At 35.3% G+C, this 23,293-nt stretch overlaps 1 protein-coding gene across 10 annotated transcripts in view; it reads right to left on the reverse strand.

The window, feature by feature from the left end:
• Nucleotides 1–23,293, reverse strand: part of REPS1 (RALBP1 associated Eps domain containing 1) — a 67,101-nt gene that overhangs the window by 10,817 nt on the left and 32,991 nt on the right. For 2 of the 10 annotated variants that reach the window (XM_069852016.1, XM_069852007.1), the window contains exons 5-13: nt 18,096–18,223; nt 17,453–17,615; nt 17,081–17,144; nt 16,368–16,522; nt 11,457–11,596; nt 6,881–6,961; nt 3,462–3,549; nt 2,513–2,614; nt 917–989 (exon numbers count right to left, since the gene is read on the reverse strand). In XM_069852016.1, coding sequence (XP_069708117.1) covers nt 917–989; nt 2,513–2,614; nt 3,462–3,549; nt 6,881–6,961; nt 11,457–11,596; nt 16,368–16,522; nt 17,081–17,144; nt 17,453–17,615; nt 18,096–18,223 — 994 coding nt within the window. The remainder of the gene's footprint in view (nt 1–916; nt 990–2,512; nt 2,615–3,461; nt 3,550–6,880; nt 6,962–11,456; nt 11,597–16,367; nt 16,523–17,080; nt 17,145–17,452; nt 17,616–18,095; nt 18,224–23,293) is intronic. The other 8 variants (XM_069852013.1, XM_069852009.1, XM_069852011.1 and 5 more) reach the window with 8 other exon arrangements.

Genomic DNA, 23,293 nt, shown 5'->3' on the forward strand with positions numbered 1-23,293 from the left:
ACCACCAGAAGTGCCAGATCTGGACAGAAGCTACCCGTGCCATTAGGCAGCAACTCATCAGAAACCTTCACTCACTTGCAAGTTCAGCAAAAGAATCCAACCCAAAATCAGAGATGAAAAGAACATGTTGAAATCGTCATGCTGACAGTGCAAAAACATATATGTGAGCAGGACAGAATCAAATTTGCTGTTAAGTTACAATGATGGAAAAATGTTTAAGCTGCTGTACTGAGAGGCAATTATAAATCTTACTTTGCTATTGAAGCCACCCTAATTATTTTTGTTTTGAAACTCACCTTGGAAACAGATTGTAAGACGGTTAATGGTGTAGCTGGTTTTTAATCCTATTTAGGCAGATTTAATGGGAACAATTAGCACCAGCTTGTACAGAACTTTCTCTTATCTCAAGTGATGCTGTTGGTTATGTGCTTGCATAGCTTCCTCCAATCACCTAACTTATGTTGGGCCTACAATGGTCCTTCATTTTATAGGAGCCCTTAATTAAAAAGGATTAAGTTACTGCCACAACACTTCTGATTTATGTTTTACTCTTTTATGCAACAAAGCCACATTTTTAAAAGTGCAAAAAATGGTTTCAAGTTACATCATGATCTCCTGTGCTAACATTCCCTTGTGTTTAGGGAGAAAGTCTTCTGATTTCTGACTGAATGTGGAGTTTCATTTGATCGGCCAATCCCAAACAACTTCGTAGAGTATATTATTTTTTGATTTTTCACTTTGCATGTTAACAGGACAAACATATATTATTAATATATTAGAAAACAGCCGGCCTCCAGATTCCTGAGTGTTAAAGTTAACAGTCTATTTAGCCATCATTTGACAAGCTAGCTGTCAATCAACTAGTAGTTTGGAACAGGTTTCTTGAGACACTTTCTCCAGGTGCTACTTTACTGACCGTTGCTGTGTTACAGTGCTTCCAATTTGCTCTGGATCTGAAGCATAGGAGTCCGAACTGCTGTAACCATCTGCTGGTAAAAGAAAGTACAAAGTTTCATATTTGGTTTGCATCATTAATACAACCTAACAGATACAGGTAATACAGAATTTCAAATATCCAATTTTTACTTTTTAAGAAGGTTTATATGCTGGCAAAATACAAGGCAGCAGTGTGCTCAAGTGACCAAGAAGGCCAATAGCATCCTGGCTCGCATCAGTAATAGTGTGGCCAGCAGGACTAGGGAAGTGATTGTCCCTCGTCACTACAAGACAGACATTGAGCTGCTGCAGTGCATGTGAAGAAGGGCAATGAGGCTGGTGAAGGGTGTGGAGAACAAGTTTTAGGAGAAGCAGTAAAGGGAACTGGGGCTGTTTAGTCTGGAGAAGAGAAGGCTGAGGGGAGACCTTACTGGTCTCTACAACTACCTGAAAGGTGGCTGTAGCGAGGTAGTTGCTGGTCTCTTCTCCTAAGTAACTAGTGATAGGATGAGAGGAACTGGCCTCAAGTTTGCCAAATAAGGTTTAGACTAGATATTAGGAAAAATTTCTTCACTAGAAAGGCTGCCAAACATTCGAAAAGGCTGCCCAGGGAAGTGGGACAGAAGGGCTCTCAGAACTTAGATCCTGCACACTATATAATATACACTAGCCCATGTTTGCTCATTCTCTTTGGCACCAGATGGTTACCTAGTAAAACCAAACTCTGCTTGAACAGAAAAAGATACACAGACTCAAGACATTGCTTAGAATGAAGAGTGCCACTGAAACAGAGTTCATGAAGAAGCCAAAACAAATTGCAAAAAGGCACTTTCAAAATTACTCCTGTATCACAAAGCAAAATACTTGTCTTAATAATGTAAGGGATTCAAAATAATGAGTTCTTCAACCCTTGTTTGTACCAAAAAGAAGTTTCCAGCTTAAAGAACACAAAAAAATCCCAGAAACAGATCCCAGAGAGAAATTCAGGCTGCCTAATCTGGGACCTTTCTCTGTATTAGACAAGCAGACTAATCAATTCAAAACAATGCCAAGTGTTCTGAACACAAGAGATACTGAAAATCAAAAAGGCTATTAGAAGCAAATCAACAGTTGAAAAAGCTGCACCTAAAAAAGAAATCTGGAAGTCTATAACATTTTCTTAGTAGCTAAACCAGGTAAGAACAGCCTGAAAATTGTAGTCAACAGGTTTTCACTCTTGATAAAACATGTTGTTACACAGTTCTGAGGATGGAGAATCAAATGCTACTTAGGCAGTTACACTTTCAATACATTTCATTCTCATAAGATGAAAAGAGAAAATAGGAAAAGGGAAAAGAACTGACAAAAGTCAACTTTTCTGAATGCATATGGCAAGAAAGCATCTCCAGTGGCATAAGTAGAACTTTAATTACTATTTCTAATATATACTTCCTATCAGAAACATCTCTTTTTTGCAGAAGTTTTAAAGTGAGATAAGCCTATCCTATCTAGAAAGTTTTCAACCACTGAAGAATGCATAAGATCTACTTTTGAGTAATGTAAAAAAAATGAGATCAGAAAACACTTTGATACTTACTAACTGTATTTCCAGATGTAAATTTTACAGATGAACTAATTTTGTTTTCTTCTGGGAGATCAGGTGGTTTCACAAGTAGTGGGCTAGTAGGGTTAGCATGATCTAGATGGAAAAACAAGTCTAAATAAACAAACGCATTCAAACTAGCTTTTACTTCAGATGCCAAAGTTTTACATTAGTTTTCTCCCCTTACCTGAAGCGCTGCACTCAAAACTAAAAATGTATTTAATGCTTTTGATGTATGAATTATATTAACTTTGAAGTTTTACCTTGTAATAGTGTAATTTCTGTTTCAAAGTGTCAGGAGCTGGAAACTTTTAACTATTTACAAGGCTAAGGAGATCTCAAAAGAAATGTGTTGTGTATACTTGTTTATTCTCTCATGACGAAGACTGCACAAGTTACATGACTTCAGCAAATACTGGCATATTGGGACATATCTATAAATTGAGACTCCAGTGTTCTTCAAGAGAAATTTTCGAACCAAGTGGCTTTTTACTGTCCAAACCATTAAGGAAAAAAAAACCTGACAATACTCCCAAAAGCTGTCAAGTTTCAAAATAATAAACTCAGTATTCTGACCATAGTACAACAAGCTTTAACAATGCAGGCTATGTTCTCCATCTTCCCAGTCTCCTTCAGTATTTAATAAGGAAGCAGACATTCTCCTAGAGACCCCAATAAAATCTATATCGTGACACTCCTAGGCTACTCCAAGCAATGCTCTCCTTACGGATGGTGAAATTCTCACTGCAGCAAATGGTCAATTCAAATTCTGCACCAATCTGAACAGTACTCTAACTCTTAACTCAGAGAATCTCATTAATTGTGCCTATTACAACTCTAGATATATTCATCTAAGGAGAAGGAAAAAAGTTAGCATGTTTACCAAAGTAAAGCCAACTTCTTGTACAAAACTTTCCTCATTAGCAAGAGAAAAAAATCCTACCACTTCCAGTTCTTTTAAGCTCCATTTCCTGCATGTGGATTTTGCTTGGAGTCATTCTTATTGGAACTGGGTGTACAATTGCAGTGTCCTGTGGAGGAGATAGAGTAAAGTGATGTTCATCTAGTTTTTAATTGTTAAGTTTCTGACACCATGCAAAATGTAATTTTTAAATAAAATTGCATAGATTTTTTTTTTACACAGTTCCAGGGAATTTAATATCCCCACAAACCCTAAGTTCTATAAGCTGAACTTTCTCTAATGATTCAAAATGTGTAATGACCTTGTATACTACTTTAAAAGGGCACTAGAAATGTTACTATAGATAACCACATCGTAAGCAGGACCTGAATTTTCCCAGCTTTCCACCATTTTTGGCATACTAGGTATCTGTTACTTTAAGTGCATCATCAAAAAACAAAACAAACCCCACAATTTCAAAACCCCACACCTCAGCTATATCATAGAATCATTTAGGTTGGAAGAAAACTTTAAGATCATAAAAGTCCAAGTGTAAACCTAGAACTGCCAAATCTACCATTATCTACCACTAAACCATATCCCTACGCACCACATCTACATGTCTCTGAACATGGGATGGTGACATAACCACTTCCCTGGGCAGCCTTTCTGAATGATTGGCAACCCTTCTGGTAATGAAATTTTTCTGAATATCTAGTCTAAACATAATTTGGCACAACTTGAGGTGGTTCTTCAGGTCCTATAAAGGCTTTACTTAGGGATGTCTCAGAAGGTTATGACTATTAGTAATTCTCTATTAAACAGGTACTTTGTAGTAATTTAATACAAATAGGTTGAGCAGTCTTTAAAATTGTAAAATATTCTGAACTTCAGGATAATAAACCCTGTGGGATATAGCTCTAGATAGACTTTGACATTACACTTAGGCATAGACAAGGGACTCTGTTTTAACATACTTTATAGACAGCCGTTTCCATCTGGTTTGGAGACTGTGCATAGACAGCTTAAAAAATACCTCCAAATTTTCATGTTTGTTCACAAGTAACCTAAAAATATGGACACAGCTGACTTTTTAAACTATTTTAAAAAACTATTTTCAGCATATACGAATGGGTGGGACAATGACAGCACAAAAAAAAAAATTCTCAGATTATATTGTCCCTAGAAATAACAAGAAGTTTCAAAATACCCTTGCATTAGAAGTCTAATCTGTTCTAATTAGTTAAGTAGATCAATTTTATCGAGCAAAGCACATTTAGATTAATAGTTTTGAAAACTGTTTAAACTGAATTGAACTATTCTTGTTGCAAGTATAAACTTTTAAAACCATTTTCTAGTCACAACTCAAACACTCCTGTTGCACCAAGGTTTTAGGAATAGTTATCACTTCAAACATATATTGCTTCCTCCACCCTCCATACCCCCTTAATGGGATTAACACACAAAGATAACTCTTGCTGCAGTTACTTCAGTCCTCTACTGTAACCTAACATGCAGCTGCTACAAAAATAACGTTTCAAAGAATTAAGTGGATTTTTATATAATATATTAATTCAGATCACAAATCTAATTTGATAACATCTAACATGTTAACAACTTTCATTTACAATAGTCAAATTATGTTCCCATATCAGGGGATGAATGTACTGTTTTACTCTCCCCACTTTTACCTCCAAAGCAGTTGCTTTTCCAACAACAACAACAAAAAAAAGATAAGAACTGGTCTACCGATTTAATCTTCAGTTAGTTATTAACAACTGCTAAAGAAAGCCAAATTTCTCCTTTGGAAAAGCAATTGTTCAATAAATCAGTCCTATGCATCACTGTTGAGACTGCTAAAATAAGAAGTCCGCACACTGCTCCTGAAAATTTGCTGTCATTTTTTCTTATCTTCATATGAAAATAAAGAATCTCAAGTACTTATTCCCAAAGTCTGCCACCTCAGCAAGCACCAAAGATGCTCACCATTCTTTAAAATCTTTAAGTATAAGCATTGTAAGAAAATTACTCAGTGTGATTGCCCAGCACATTTCTTGTATTTGCACTGAATTTCTGTTTATACACACGTGCATACATGCACAAACACAAACATATATATATATAGCTACATATGAGTTTTCCATGTATCATCACTACTCTACTTTTTAGATTATCAATGTATGGGAAAAAAGTCAAACTTCAGATTTCTGTCATTTACTAAGTCTACATAAAAATAAACTAAAAGCTTACATGAAGACAAGACAATGATCACTCTGTACTGTCAAGCAACTATATACACCCCAAGAAATCACTTTAATCCGTTTTCAATCATTTTTACTTCTTTAAAACATAAAAAATACAACACATTTAAACCAAGAAGTGTCTCCCAGATGACAAAGGACTGTTTTTCGCTATAAGCATGACATTTTCATTTGATTTGAATGCTTTCTAAGGGCCATTCAAAGCACAGGGAACACTGCAGTTTGAATTTTCCTATTTCCACATGCTGGAAGTTATTTCCACATAAAGAGCAGTGTTAACTTTGAGTGGAGCACTGACATATTTAAAAATATATGTATACTTATGAATTACCATTTCTGAATACTAGTTTAACACTAAAAGCATTTCAATATATATTACGCACATCTATTATTTTGTTATATAATAAAATGAACACTAACACTGTAATTAATTAAATTAAAATGGACACTAACAGCTGTAACTAAACCTATAAGAAAAGCAGGAAGGAAGCAGCAGCTAAATACTGAAGTAATTTTAACGCATTTCAGAAGTGCTTCGATGTTACATGCTGTGAAGTTTAAAACCAGCAGAACTGGAAACTCCGTAGCGAATTTCTAGCTCCCAAACTTGTCAAGATATCTAACTACATAATCCTTCAGCACATTCGCCAGCAAGTAAAGCATTAGAACTCCACAGGTTTAGCTGGAGAAATACTAAAAGCCTTATTAATAAGTAACTTGGTGAAAACATTAGGAGTATGAAATACCACACCCATTAAAGCCCAGTCACTTTTTCAGTGAAGCTGGCAATGTCAACTCATAAGAGTTTGTGCAAATAAACCTCTGCAACTTGAAAAAACCCAAAACAATGCTGAAGACAGAACCTGAAATGGGACTGGCTTATCATTGAGAGTGGCCCTTGCATTGCTATAAATACTTAAAAAAAATTGATGTTTAAATACCTTGTGCAATACAGCAATGCTATCAAAACTTAAATTACAACAAAAATCAAGGAGAAAAAGTATTTTCATTGCACTCACATACTAAACATGAGCAGTACTAGAAAATTTATATTCCTAAAATAAGCAAAAAAATAAAGAAGCTTGTCACCATTCCCCAGAAAGCAGTCCACGGAACCATGCATAATAGCTAAATACAATGAATGGAAATTCAGTGTTAATAAAATTAATTTCAAACAAGCAAGCTAAGTGATTGACTTACAGGATCAGCTGGTGCAATGTTAGAATCAAATTGGGTCAGAGTTTGTGAGCTTGAAGAGCGTTCGCTAAATGTCTCCCACTGCTGAACAGACAGAGGAGAGAAGTCAGCATGATGAGAAAGATGGGAGCAAAAGATCACTGAGGAGATTTAGCACAGTAGTTTGGAGGTTGCACTGGCAAGTACTATATCTACACTGAACAGTAGTTAACTTGGAAAGCACACTAATACACATCAAGCTTTTTTTTTTCAGCCAGATTATTAGGCAACCAAGTTTATTTTATCTGTTAATACTAATCTTTATGTTCACATTTAATAATGAATATACAGGTGCACAGTCACAGAAGCATTTCCAGATTTAATGCTTGCCAATGAAAATCATACAAGTAAAAAACTGGTTAAGCACTCCAAATACTGTAAAGATAAAGTCAGTGCCACATTTTGTGCATATTTGTAATTATGAATTCCACAGAAAAATTCCTCAGCTTTGTAGCTGCTGAGTTTCAAACATATTTCATAAATGCCGATTCTCTTTCCAAATGAACACAGAGCAGAGTACTCCAATTCAGCTTGCCAGTGCAACACCAAGAAGTGATTCTATGCTGTAAACCAGAATTTTTTGCAAATCTAAATCACTGTCAAGGCAAAGAATTAAATTCAAACATACTGTTGATTGCTAAAAGCAAGTAAGTCAACCTGAAAAATTTTATAGATATAGGCATGCTGTATGTATACATGGTTGTTAAGCATCCTCATGTTTAGTAAGTCAAGCTGCAGCCACAACTGGATCAACATATCAAAATACATAAAAAATAAGTCTATGATCCAGAAACCAGATTATAAATCACAACAAGAATGCTAAATGATGTATTTTGGCTAAACAAGAAGTAAATATTAACAAAGTTTCAAATGCTACAGCAAAAATAACAAATACAGAATTTCTAGTGCCCAGAAAATTTGACAAAAATTATGCTAGTATAGCTGTAAAAACAAATCAATATTCTTGTCCCATCTCTACTGGCAAAACAATATTAAGGATTTCAGAAGACACAGGACAAACTAAATGGTGTTAGGCAACCTAATCTCACAATACTCCTCTACACCAAGGTACATTTGGTGAGTGTCCTGTATGTGCACCTAGTCCAAAACACTTATTTCAGAAACAACTCTATGGAAATTCCTAAATAACTGCTTTCAACCAGCTGACTTTAAATACAGGAAAATAACTAAATTCGTAAGTGCTTTTGTGCGTGGTGCTACTCCTTGTAGAGACAGAGCCTTATCTCCTCATTTTAAACTTTAAGGCAAAGATTATGGGATACTGTTCATACAGGATTTTGAGGTGGAACTTTTTTGTGTTTGTTCTGTTGTTGTTGTTGGGTTGGGTTTTGTGGTTTGCTGCCCTTTTTTTTTTTTTTCTCTTCCAAAGAAAACCGCACAAAACTACCCCCATCACAGACAGAATCTAACGAAATCTTTTTAGCGAGGATGTATGTTTCCCCAACTGCTCTGTTCCACTTCCTCTATTAAACGGTTCATCTCTGTGTCAGTCTACCCCTTCATGAAGGGACAGCGTTGCAAGTAGTTTGGAGCTATACAAACCTGGTGAGTGAGCCAACATTTTCTATGTCCGAAACTTAACAGCCAAGTTTCACCAGCCCTTCCCTTGATTTGGCCTCCTGCATTTACACAGCTGCTTGTTTTCATAAAACACACATCAATATTTATTTTAGGACCACTACTAGTTTTTAGATTTGATTTGGCCAGCAGCTTCCAAGTTATCGGTGAGATTTACAAACAGGCCGTTTGATTACAGAAATACTGTTCCTTAATTTTTCAAAACTTCCATAAGGCATATAGCACCTATGTTTTAGTCAAGATCAATGCTGAAATACTATTTTTGAAGATGGATACTGAATTTACCTTTTATTCTAATCCTCTGAAGCCAAACTGCAGGACATTTATTACTTGCTGTTAGGCTCCCTAGCTGGGCACAGAGAAATGAACACCAACATCTCCTAACTGCTTTGGGGAATATGCTATTTGTGCTTCATCCTGAAATACTAACAGAAGTTAGTTACTGCTAATTCCCTGGTTAAGAAAAAGCTACACATAAAAAACCTACTGACTGCATCTCAAACTCAGCAAAATTTGAGAGCACTGACAATACAACTGATTTGCTAGGATAAAATTCCAACTAGCTGAAGCCAAAATATTTGTTTTCTCTACTTGTAAAAAATGTTTCAAAAATATTTTCAAAATGTTACTAGAAACTAAACTTGCAGCAATCTGAACCCTTACTAAAAGAACGCCAAGACATCTGAAACAAGGTGTAAGTTGTCCACTCAAAAGCAAACCTCTAACAAAGATAACGTGGCCATACGACACTAGACTGCTTTAACAAATACATCTTTTCAGTTTTTAAGCTCTCAAATTCAGAATTTAATGCTTAGCCTTGAAGCTGTATGGAAGAGATGTCTAACACGAGAAAGAAGCGATGAATGAATAGATGAGAAAGTGAAGTATGTAGGTGAATTGCCACAGTGCTCCTTATTCTGAGGTTTGAGATTGATTCCTTAGCCCATACTTGTGAGCTTATGGTAAATGAGACTGGCAAGTGGAATCTAAAAATCAACTATGAGCTAGAAAAAACAGTGTAACCAATTATTTTGAAACAAACAGGGATAAAATTTCCTGGAAAGGCAGATGATACAAGGATGCATAGCTTTTTCAAATGACTCATTTGTTAATGACAGTTATAATAAGTTCAAAGAGGAAACATTTAGACTGGTGCGTGCAGTAATACCAGAAATTTTTTCATGACATTATAACCTTGAGGACTTTGACCTAACTCATGTTGAAAAGAAAATGCTGAGGAACAGGAAGCATGCACAGCAATATAGCTGAAAAATCAGAAATTCCTTTGAGTTAGAACAAAAAACTCTAAAATATTTATTAAATATTCAACTCTTATTTAGTATAATTAGTATCTGGTATTATATTTAATTTGAGAACTCTTCCAAAACTTAGAGTATTAGCAGACTTTTAGAAAAAAATACCATGTTATCTATCCAAATGGACAAAGTTTTGTAAGACAAGACTGTGGCCAACAGGATTATAATTAACTTTCTTCCACTAGTGCGATTACCCTATTCAATTGGTTTGAGTGCATTGGACACTGAAGGAATCTGTTTATAATGAAGCCTACTGAATTATTAGCTTATTAAATATTTATTGCAAACATAAGGGGATGTATCAATACAAATACTAATATGGTTGCAGACATTTACAGCTTTTTAGCAACAATTCAATATCTGCTCACTTCCCTCCTAATATATAGCTTGCTACTAGCTGTCTAAGAGTCACTTTATAAAACAGAACTAAAACGCACTAAATAATTTCCTACATTTTTTGTTATGGACATCACTGTGAGGTTAGCATTTGCCCTTAAGAGGAACAGTAGACTTCACAAAGACCTTCTGAGAGACGAAGAAAACTTTGCTCCAAAATTTGACCCTAAAAATTTGCTTATTTTCTATTTCATAGTGACTCTCCTTTGGTTTATCTAAACTTTTTACTACAAGTCTTCTACTCACTTGAAGTCTAATAAAGAAAGCCAGAAAAAGCTCCCTCAATAAGACAATCAGGTAATGCAATACTCAGCTATGACAGAACAATTTTAGATGAAAAGAGTTTTCAAAAAATAGTTTCACTACTTCTGCCCCTAATAATGAAAAATAATCATCTTTGTAGTACAGTTACAGTCAGGAAGTCATTTGAGTCTGAAGTAGCTCTTAGAATAAAATATTGGTTTATTCTAGGTCAAAGGCAAAAATATTAAAACTGAGCAAAACGAAAAACTCTAGGAACCAGTCCCTCACAGGCTTCTTGAAGAATGGACATTTGTGGGGAAAAAAAAATTACATTAAAAGTCCTGTTTGGTAACTTCAGCTTCAATTTCTGACAAAATACACCTCTACTATATAGGACTGCTTATATAGCAAATGTGTATGGTAAAGGATTATAAAGTAGCAATACATAACAGCAAAATCTAAACATTTAAATAAATTTAGCCAACAGTTGGCTAAAAAAAAAAATCTGAGTCTTCAATTCTGGAACAAAACCAAAACTGACTTCTCTTCACTAAACGGGTGAGATAGTTTATATTTCAAGGTAAAATCACTTCAGATCCATCAGAAATTTATTCTCAGGTTTTTGCAAAATGTTGGCCAAAACAGCCCTTCAGAGGTAACTCAACCAAAAAACCATCCTTGTCCTTAATCAGGAGTTAATTAAGCAGTTAAAATAAAGGCTGTGATAATTTTGTGACTAATATAAAGCTTTATTATCATAAATTATGTACATCTTAAATAGTGGCTCATCTCATAATTAGATGCAAAGATCAGAATGAAAACATCACCTTTTTTACAACTTAACATGTGAAGAACCTTCCTGTGTCTACAGTCTTGCTAACCTTTTCACAATGAGCGATCAACAATCCAATTAAGATAAATTATGAATGCATACACAATTTACTTATTGACTGGTAATGAAGTAACTCTTAAATAAAAGTGCTAACCTCACTGCTCTGATTCAATTCTGGCCAGGTCTGGTTTAGGGATGGCATTGATGGAGACTTGCTTGGAGGTGCTTCTGCTGGAGAGCTGGAGTAACCTACCTCACCAGTCTGTTCCCCAACTTCTGAAATGACAGGAATCACTATAAACCAAAACTGTGAATTGCATTCAGTTTATTCTCAGAAGAGTTGTTCACACCTCATCAAAAGCGCAAAGTACCCTTTAGTTTCATCTTTTCCACATAAATACGTAGCGGTTAACAAAACCCACTATTTATCAGGTGTCACTCTGATTTTGAGGATCTTTCTAGAAACTGGACTTAAAAAGATTACGCTGTACCATAATATCTCCCTTAAATATATTAAATAATATATTTAAGCTTTTAAATAGCATTTTTAGATTTTGATTACATGCATAAATAAATGTAATCCTTTCTTACATTATGAGAAAATAACTTGACACTAATATTTACTGCATCAAATGCAGCTATGAAATTTATCTTACAGAATAAAATAATTCCTTATATGAAAGGTAAAAGCAAACACAGTATACCCATGAAAATACAAACCAAAATTACAAAACCAGAGATGAATAAATCCATTCCCATATATTATTTCTCAAAGAATCTTTTAAGTTTTAACCCACGTTACTAAAACAATTCACTACATTTTGCAAATTGAATAAGTCTAGCAGCTGTCACTTTGAAACTGTACATTGTTATTTCAGTTTTCTGAGCTTTCAGGAAGTAGTCCCCCACAGAAACACTACTTCGAGTTGTACAAATTTTCATGATGCAGCGCACTTATTTTTGTTCTTTTCAAACTAGAAGAGAATCCAGTGAAGTAAATCTGAGCAGCAGATTAAGCATTCTGCACAATACAGCAAAATTCTGCTTAGTGTCTTCTGTTCCGCTATAATACTAGCAATGCATTAAAAGCCTCGAAAAAAATCTAAGTTCAGATTACAATTGTATAATGTAAGTAATGGAAACAGTTGAAAGAACGACTGATAAGAGCTAGACTTATTAATATGTTTGTAGGCCAGATAATTGAGACTCTGAACAAGACAAAATATTGCAGAAGAGGAAAGACAGCTTAATTAAATTATCATTTAAAAGGACTGCTTGATACATAAAGATGAACTGTCACAAGAATGTGTGATACACTGTACCAAAAACTGATTAAAATTTATTAAAAAAAGAACTGTTTTCAGGATTCTGTAGAGCTCATCTCTGTAGCCTGCTCTTCTGTTATGACAGCTCAATATTCTGTACAAATCCATTGTCAAATTGAACTGGAAACACCCGAAGAGTCACTGGTGATCAACTGTACCTTTGAAAACCAACAACTCATTATTGTTTTCAAAGTGCTGCTGGGGACAGCAGGAAGCACAGCAGGAAGCACAGCCTAAAGAGAACAGCCAAAACAATGAAGTCCACAAAGAAATGAATTATCCCGTTTTGAGGCCAAGGGAGACTAAGGTGCTACTAACCACTGCATGGAAACCAGTAATTCAAAATTTTAAAGGTATTGTAAACTTCCTGTAAACTGCCAGGCACCAGGCTGAGACTCAATGTTCTGAAAACTGTGGCCAGCACAACTGGTGCTAAACACAAGGTCAAAAGATGAAGTTGAAAACTGCTGTGGAAAGATTGCACAGCTACCTGTAATTCAAGGAATTTTGCTAATGTCTACACAAAGCATGCATAAGACATGTAAGACACCTATTGAAAACTTCAGATGTTAAAGTAATTAAGTTGTGTAAGATACAAAGCATGGCAGATTCTTTTTCAATGGCACTGTTGCAGTTGCCCAAATAAAAAAAAATCACAGAAAAGCCAAACTTGCTTTGAGTTTTGTTAAAGCTTTGGTAGCTTGTACTGACTGAGATAAAGCCAAGCTTGAAGGAAAATATTTACATTTATCTACATAAAAGGAAGCGAGTCTAGTACTCTGTTCATCTGCAGATCATAAATTCTGCCAAGACAGATACAGATGCAATCAACAGTACTCAATCCATAAATGTACAATATAAGCACTTAGAGAAGTATTTGTACCACTGCCTGACTTCAAGCTCCCATTTTCATTCACTGCAGTTTTCTTCTACAGGCTGTTCTTACACAGACAGATTTTGCTCATTCTGAAAAGCTGACACTATCTATCGACAAATACCATAACACAATGTTAAACCTTAGGCGGAGCTCCTGCAAACCAAATAATTCTTTCAAATATAATATCCAATTCAAAATACTAAAGCCATTCAAATGTGTTGTAAAATTATCACGTTATTCTAAGAACTTATAACACCTAATCACTTCCCCTAGTCAGCAGAAAGACATTTGCACCTCCTTGAACACTTCTTTTTTTTTTTAAATTCTGTAGAGGTATACCACTATCCAGAAAAATGACCAACTATATAAATGCTTTACTATATACAGGTCTATGTCCCATGAGAAGCACATATCTGGTCATGAAAACAGATGTAAGAAACGACTGATATGTTAATGTTTTTGGACACCTGTAGTTGTTCACAGAACAGATTCACAGGCGTTGCTGAAGAAGAGGCTACCAGGGTAGAAGAGGACAGTTCTTCCCTCCCTCTGAACAAACACAAAGGGTGCAGAGAATCCTCTCTAACTTTTCTTTCTGCTGGCCTCTAGTTCAAAAAACAAAAGGTAAAAAAAAAGCAAGTTTCAAGTGCAGAAGAGAACACTGAAGATCAAGGGGAAAGTTTCTAAAATGGTAGAATTAATAAGGGTATTGTTAACCCTTTTGAAATAAGAGTTTAAACCAACATGCAAGATGGTAAAAAGACATTCAGTTCACCTTCTTGAATATATTGAAGATTCAGTCAGCAGAAGATCACTAGCAATTTCGTTTGAGAAAGTTGTATCTCATGAAAAAAGCGCATTCAAAAAGACACTCCAGTGACATGCCTTAGTTTCTAATTCCAAAAAGGCTGTTGGAAGCAAGCTTTATTGAAATACAGCTTTTACAGGAACTAAAATGAAAAAAATGTTACAGAAAGTTGACTGGTTTGTCTTTCTAGGCTGATTTACAGTGATTAAGTAATTCAACATGCACATTAGTCTGCACATAGATCTATGCGCAATTTTAATTTAGATTAAAATATTGTCTACTGGAGAATTGGACTGTTGTAATCACAAGTAGAAATGCAGCCACATCAATAACCTTTCCTAAAGTCTTCTATTCAACATACAGGTTTTTGTCATAAATAATGTTAGAGGCTAGAAAAGACTAGCTTTTTCCAATACTGGCGGTCTAAATTAAAGAAATAAAATAAATCTAGCTAATCAGATAAAAAAACCTGCAAGAAATGCCACCTTTAATTGTAGCCATTAACAGCAGAATTGAGTATCAATCAGAACTTTTTTTTTTTTTAAAGCACAGCTTACACAGCCTGGTAACCTTTTAATGTTCATTAGAACAGGGTAACCTCCATCTAGTACTAGAGTAAAAAACTTACTTTTTTAAACTACTTTTAAATAAGTCAAAGTTTTATATTAACAAAGTTTCCTGTAAAATAACAATAAACATGTATGTAACACTTCCTGGCTTAATGTCCAATTTATAAAGTTTCCAGACAACTTCAGTTAGACAGTAAAAGCCTTTTAACTTACTAACAATAAAGGCAGTAGATTATCAGGTACAGATATAATCATGTTTTTTTTGTTTTAAATAATAATGGTTTATACAAAGAAATATTACTCCATTTCCTATCAAGACTTATTGCCTGGCCATCACCCTTACACAAAAATAGACAGAAAGGGTAGGTTTTGTTTCACTTTTTAGGCATTCACACAATTGCAGATATTGCTTATGAACATCTTGGTCATAGCAAAAGGTTTACTCTTACTAAAAACATTTCAGTCACAGTTGGCTGCTGTTGGAAAGGTTCTTCGAGGAGCCAAGCTACTCCCACAAAAACCAATTTAATTATTAAGCAGAGGTACTAAAAGCCATAATATCTAGTTTAAGAACTCATCAATAATTGTCAAACGAAAGTCCCTGACAACCTACAATCACAGTATGAAGAGACTCCTTTTGAAGTATTTAGTAAAAAGAAACAAAATTCTAGGGCATCACAGTATCTGTGCACCCACAGTATAACCCGACTTTCCAAGCAAACGTTGCTTGTTAAAAATCAATCCAAACCAGTTTTAAAATATTCTGGTTTTCTTTATCAGTTTTAAAGTAAAAAAACAGAAGGCCACAAACATACTGGTTTTAAACTTTTACATGGAACAGTAGTTTGCTTTTCAGTTATAAGGCTGAGTTTTTGGCACATATTAACAAGCAGAACTTACACGTTCAATTGTTTATCTAGGAGCACTCAAGGGTAACGGACTATGCACAGAAAGACTAGGTGCCATACTAATAGAGGATAAATGCTACTGTCAAGTCAGGAGTAGAATATTAATAAAAAGCTGTGCTAATGGTCCTGTACTTTTAAACTACACAGTCCTACCTCTGGCATTGAATCTGGGAATAATTTTAAAGTACCTTAAAGACTTAAATGAAGATGAACAGCAAGTATATTAATTTGGAAGCAAGTCCAAAGTACAGGTGAATTAGTAATTTGGAATACAATAACTGATCATTAATAAAATCCACACTGAAAATTTTGTTTTCCTTACCCTTTAAAAGGACACAGGCAGTATTTCCAAACACAGTAGTCCCCACATGCACTGTTACTAAAGAACACCTCCCTGTACAGAGGGAGGTATGTGCTCAGATTAGCTTTGAGCATTGACTTAAGTTTTCTAAAATTTGCACCTTGCTTTACTTCATACAGACTAATGTTCATACAAGCCTATATATAATCTGCTGATATACTGCAACGACCATGCCATCATTTGAAAACAGTGAGATTTGTGTTGAAGCATGTCTTACCCGTCGAATCTTCCAAATCAATCAGTTTGGGCATTAGACTTTCAGGTAATTTTTCTGGCAAATCATACCCGTTCTTCCTAGCAACTACCAGATGAAATGCAGCACAGAACTCGTCCAATGTCAGTGCACCATCTTTATCAAAGTCTGATAGTTCCCTAAAATGGAAAACTTAGTATAAACAAAATTTCTCAAGGTTATTTCATTTCCAAAAGGCATATTTTGGTTGTGCCATGTGAAACAAAAGAATGCAGTTTATAATGCATTTCACTCTATTAAACACTTCGTACTAGTGCTATCTGCTTTATTCTTCAAAGAAGATGAGTCTTCATTAATATAATTTCTTAGAGCTTAAAGTTGATTTAAAATCACTTATCTCTGCAAGTTTTTAACTCATTTAAGGCAGTATTACACAATATTGCTGGCTTCAGATTTCTGGCAAAGTACACTAAAGAAATGTGATTTATTTTAAATGGGAAAATACCCAAATCAGAAATCACTACACCGAAACAAGTATCAATGCCTTTTAAATAGTTCCAGCCTAGACTCATTAAAGCCTGCTAAAATAATAATCCATAAATTTGAGTAAGACTGAACACACTAAAGTACTAGTGAAATTTCACTTAACACCTTCTATTAAGTAGATCCCTAGATGACTGTCAGATAGCTGATATCTTTCTAAATCATTTTCCCAAACAAAGACATATCACACTTACCAAATATGAGAAAGCTCAAGAATAGGTAGTTTTGATTTCGTGAAAAATTCTTTAGCTGCAGATCCTGAAAAATTACAACCATTTTTAATATTTGAAGCAAGTTAAATCATTAGAAGGCTTAAAGATATGGTAAAACAGATGACCTACTTAGCATATACTTAGCTTTGGGAAAAATGGCACTAATTGCTAGGGTTAAATGAAGGAAAAAAGAGCAAATCAGTTTAAAGTCCTTTCTTGAATTACACTGGATTTTACTACAACATCAGTAAAATAAAGAACTTTCTTCAAAATAGTATACAAACCTAAGTAAACAACAAAGTCTTTGTAACAGAACTACTGCACTCACAATTGTATTTTTAAAGAGTAACTTACCTGGTATGAATCCATTTAGATCAGGTTGAATGGTTTTAAACTGATTAACATAATACTGCCTTTGTTCATCGGTTATTTTCCATGGGTCATCATAACTACTTGATTGCCTACGAATTTCATTTGCTGTTGTAGCTGATGCTACAGTTCGTACTGTTGTCTGGTCCTGAAATGAAATATTTTTCCTCAGTGTTATCTAACTAAAATGCTTCTATAAATTCTCAACTTCCTGCCTTCAAAAAATAAAGCATAGTTAAATCTTGCAGGAGTTTAAAAACTGCAGGAAACTAACAGGTTGCATCTACAGGATAATGACAGGGTATTTTTATTTTTGCACACTGATACATATGGATAGGAATGACCGCAAATACGCAAGCAGGAAAAAAAAAGTATTGCACATATGCAAAAAAGCTAAACATAAATGTTTTAGTCATAATTGTTGACATTTTTTTAAATTGGTAGCTTTCAGTTAATCTTCCCAAATGAAGTCAACTTAATGAAACAAGTATCTGCTGGGCAAATAAGACTGAACAGACTACAGCACAGATACACAATAAACGTCTGCAATGAAATTATACGGAAAAAAAACCCCCAAAACTGCAACATCAATCCAAATGAAGCAAATCAAATAGCAATTGTGTCACACCTGGACAGAAGCAGGATGCATGGCTAAAAGAGCACTGGTTGGTGGGGTATCTGCAAAACTGACCCAGTTTTCTTGATGGGGTGGTGGTGAATGGCCAGACCATATGGGATCACTAGAAGCAGATGAGCCTGAAAGCAGAAGAAACATTTCCTTTTCAAAAGACAACCTTGAAAATGGAGTAAGAAGTACGGACACGGAAAGCAGTTAAAAAAACCCAAAAGGAATCCTGAAACACAAGCTTCTGTCGGGGAGGTGTACTTGTAGAATGGAGAAGAAACCAAATTGCACCAAGGTGACAAAGTTCACCTGACAACTCACTCTTATAGATTTTTACATTAGATCTGCATAAATCTGCACTAAGATAACAGAAGTGGGGAACAAGCTTATTGCAACGTATGTAAAACGTAAATTGGATTTTATTGATTTAATGGGTTTTGAATGAGTTTCAATACTCCACATCTTCACTCAATTGAAATGAGCACTGAAACAGATACTTAGAAGTGGCATATGATATTAGCAGACTATCATCAATATTAAACTTTTTTTCTTTTTAGGTTTTAGTGTGGAAATTCCTCTCAATCAGGCTTTTTGACACAGTTACATTTTGTTCCTACATTATTTCTAGACTAATTTAACTCCGCTTCTTAAAAACAGGCCAAGAACAATAAAAGGCAACCATACAGAGTACTGACATCTGCTATGTATTAACTACTTGGAACACAATAATTGATATTCACTCAATGTCTTCTTATACTCTACTTCTGAAGTACTGACAATTCTGAATGCCTTGATATTAAAATAATGATGAAGCAACTATAGAAAAATCTGGCCACCCACTGCTCTACGCATGAAACCCTTAAAGATATCTTGAATTTTTATTTGCAACTGCAATTTAAGGAACTCTGATCAGAGGGAAAACAAGCCTTCTAGAACAAGTCTAGAAGAATCCTAGGACTGTATTCTGGTCCTTGATTCCTATAAGAAATCCTGAACTTAGAGCTAAACAGCAGTTGTGAAACTAACTACTTTAATCTACACTTACTGCACAACTATGTTAAAATCATATTTAGATAGGAATTTCTGCCTCATTTGTAGAAGCAGATATCCTTTTGAAAGGCAGGTCAACTTCTTGTGAATTTGTGTAAGCCCTTCACACAACCCACAAACAAGAAATATGGCATTGACGTTGTAATTTTAATTCTGCCACTAAGATCTCAACTCAAGGAACAAACTCCAAAAATTTGTAAGGACGCTGACTAAAAATATTGCTCTGAGAAGTCCATTATATATAGGTAATCTATTTAGGATACTGACAAACATAAATTTCAGGTTCTTAGAGACTGATAACACTACTAGTACAAAATCTGCTGTAAACAGAGCGAAGGAAGGCTGGAACTAGCATAATGAGAGCTAATATCTAAAGTGACAGTAACATTGTTAGTATACAAAATTGATATTTGATATCTGGCAGTATGCAATTACTCTTTCATTCCATAAATGACCGTTTTCCTATGAGAAAGTAGTGAGAGGAACGCTTAGAACTGGTTTATCTTTGTTTTTCTCCTACACACAGTACCCATAACTGTGCACAACATTTAATCTTGCATTACATGAGGTAAAAATCGGGATTTCCAGGGGAAGAAATATTTTTTGTAGGAGGAGATAAGTCAAATATACAAAATTGAGAGGTTACATTACTTCTGAATTTCATCAAAATACGAGAACAATACCAATGGGGTTTTGTTTTTTTTTTTAAAGTTAGCTTTAGTAGGATGAAAAGTCTTTAACTACTCCATTTGTTCTCAAATTTGTCTTCCACTTCTGGAAGCCCTTGATGTGGCCTGGAGCTTCTAGTGACTTTATCCAAAATTTCTGAGAATAAAAGCAGAGTTTGACAATGCTTTTTGCCATGGGGGTGGTTCTTCAGTAGCTGACCTAACTAAAACACTAGAAAGAAACGTGCAGAAAAGCTCGGTCTTTCTCCACCTGGACTCTCTCAGCACAGGGCTAACACAGTAAGATTCAGACAATTCTTTCTCATCTCTTCTCTGAATATTCCACACTCAAATTTTACTTCTGATACAACGGCTCACCCCTCCCTCTGCCCCTGAGACACTAATATTATTACTACTAACCTTATATATACTCAGCCTTTACTTCTCCCAATAACTTGTCTTAGTACATTTCAATTTGTATCCCCTTTAGCACAGCACCTCTTCCAAAGCTGTGCTTTGACAGTGACAATGTCAGTAGCACTAAGCTGTCATACCTTTGGGGTACTTCACAAGTATAACAGAAAGAGTTTCCTTTCTCCCCTATTCAAATAATCCCAACAAGAATACCCTTACTTTACTGTTCCTGTTACTCACTCTGTGATGCAACGTTTTAGGACACAGGATGGGGAGGCTGAAGAACACTGGAGAAAAATTACTTCACTAGTAACTGCGGACACTCACTCATGGAATGCATCAGCCAGCAGCTCAATTCTCAAACCCTAAAACTACATCTATTTGACATATGAATATGAGACAGTCACCCCTTACTTTATTCTCAAACTATAAAACCAGACTGGCAGCACTGCAGTAGAAGGTAAGGTGGAAGAAAACTGTCACAGAGAAGACTCAGAACAATCAGTGTTATTTTTGTTTATGATTTGTAACCCAATAAAGAAACAAGTTTCAACAGTGTCTGTGCAATTTCATCAGTGAGAACACCATTAACAGCACTTTGAATGGAGAGTAGGCCTAAGAGCAATTATCAGATTTGAACCAACTGCTGAAGTCTAATGAGCTATGCTTAATTATGAAGACCTATCTCAAATTCCTGTAGCTGCTCAATATCCTTCTCTAGCTTCAATATCTTATCAACATAGTGATAACTCATGGAAAATGATCTCATTTCCCGTGGGAGAAAAGTTACTCCTCACTTCAAGCCACAAAAGTAACTGTAAGAAATGGTCTGTCTAGATAATATCTGAGTAGCTTATACTTTTCAATAACTATAAAAACATAGGTTTACTTACAGTGAATTAACTTCTCAACTAATTCTATAAACTAGCAAGAGCTCTTCTTGCCATCAATTTGTGGTGAAAAAAAACAGAAGGGGAGTACAATTCTGGCATTAAGATAAAAATGCTGTAGAGCTCTTCCCTCCCTAAATAATCACGTTCAGATAATAACAATCCTTGTAACAAGGCCAATTATCAACAGTTATTGAAGCAGTAACTAGGAAACAAAGGACTATTCTGTCCCCTGCAAGTACAGTAAATATCTTACAACTCTAAAGATGCATGTGAACTGTTAGCACAGTAGACACATTCCACTTCTGTCCATGACATTTTCTGCTTCTTGATTTCATGAACTGCAGTAAAATCCCTCCCAATGAGGACAAGAAAGAGGTGTGGCTGGGGACTCCAAGTTCTCATGCATATTCAGACATCAAAACAGAACTTTGATGCAGCGCCAAAGAAAGCTAACAGAGGTCCTATGACTGAACAGAAGAACCCAGACTATTTTTTCACTAGTGTGAAATCATTTTTTGGATACTACCAGCCTAAACACTCTGCTTTGCTTCCACTCCAAACTGACTACAAGCTATAAAAAATAATCTCTAGCCCCTGTTCTGACATGCCACTCAAATTACTTGAAGTGGGGAAGGGGCTCTTTCTCCCTGATGTGTTACCATCAGCATTCTCCTAGCAGCTGAAGCTGTAGTCCAAAATGACCTGAAAAGGTAACAGTAAGTAGTAGTATTTTTTCCTCTCTTGTAACTATAGGAACAGGAGGCTCCCCTCTCATACAATTCTGTTTCCTACAATGAGTTCAGTCATCACTATATTATTCTATGAAGGCTAATTCAGATTGGAAATGCAAGCAAGAGGTGGGACAAAACGTGATTTTTTGAACAGCCTTATCTGAAACTGTTAGACCAAAGATACCTGGAAGACTTTAGAGACTCAGGTTTTAATAACAGACTCCAACATTTAAGGATGAGACCTAAATTAACTACAAACTTCACTTGACCCTAGTGATCAATGTATGCAACTAAACTTTTAATTTGTTATATACAAGTAAAATAGGGCTCCCTTTACAAAAAGTCTTGAAGAAAGACAGTAATGAGCCTTGGCTTCTGATCTCATATGTGTAAGCATGCTGAGCTTAGTCATGACAGTGCCTCAGAGTCCAGCTACTTACGAAGCATCACTTAGACTATCCTACCTGAATTACTCGACAACTCAGTGCCAAAACATTTGCAAAATCCTAATTCTTTTGCTCTGCTGAGATGAGAGCAGGTTTTCTTCCTAAAGAAATTGAGAACTACAGCTGTACATTATGCTCAAGACTTCTGAGCAACTACTCTAGAGCCCAATTTGATACAGAAATCACTCAATTTTGTTCACAATGGGAGTATGATAATGCAAGGGAGTGTCTTTACCGTGAATAAATCAGAACCTTCCCATTTAGAAACATCCTTCTCCAAACAAAAAAAACACATTTTGATTTTTGTCCTTCTGGTTTAAGGTAACGCGCTAATTTTTATTATGCTCAAACATTTTGACACTTGAGGTTCTGTGTTTTCAGTGGACAATCCCACTACCCTCAGTGTTTCACAATGTGAAACACAAGCAGAGACCTGGGTTCTTATTTTTCTTGGATCACAAGTGAAATGGCATAGTCCTACCTTAAATCCTACAGAAATATTACACATATTTGCAAATTTCTTGGTTTCTCAAGATTCTGCACTGGAATCAAGATGAGCTTGCAGTGCTGATTTTAAGAAATCACAGTCTACCTGGTCCTACCTAAGTGTCAGCAGCATGTAATTTTTCTAAAAAATACTATCTTTAAAAAGTAGGCTCAAGAGAGGGAAAAGAATGGCAAACTACCTATAAAGTTGAAATGCAAAGAATTAATCATCAACAGCACAAAAGAATCACCCACAGTGAATCTGAATGACAATTTTTGTTTAAACTAATGCACAAAAATCCACTCTATCCTTACCATTAGCCAATTCTTCCATAACAGTACCCTCAAATTACTTTAAACACTAAATGTGTTTCAGGATGGAATATAAAATCTGGGAATAGTGAGCTAGTTCAGAAATATGTTCAGACTACTGCTGAAAAATTTATCCACTTGGTATCAGGGGGAATGTGCATTGATAAACTGAAATATTAACATGGTAGTACAACCTTAATT

Source organism: Phaenicophaeus curvirostris, chromosome 2, assembly GCF_032191515.1.
Source record: "Phaenicophaeus curvirostris isolate KB17595 chromosome 2, BPBGC_Pcur_1.0, whole genome shotgun sequence".
NCBI lineage: Eukaryota > Metazoa > Chordata > Aves > Cuculiformes > Cuculidae > Phaenicophaeus > Phaenicophaeus curvirostris.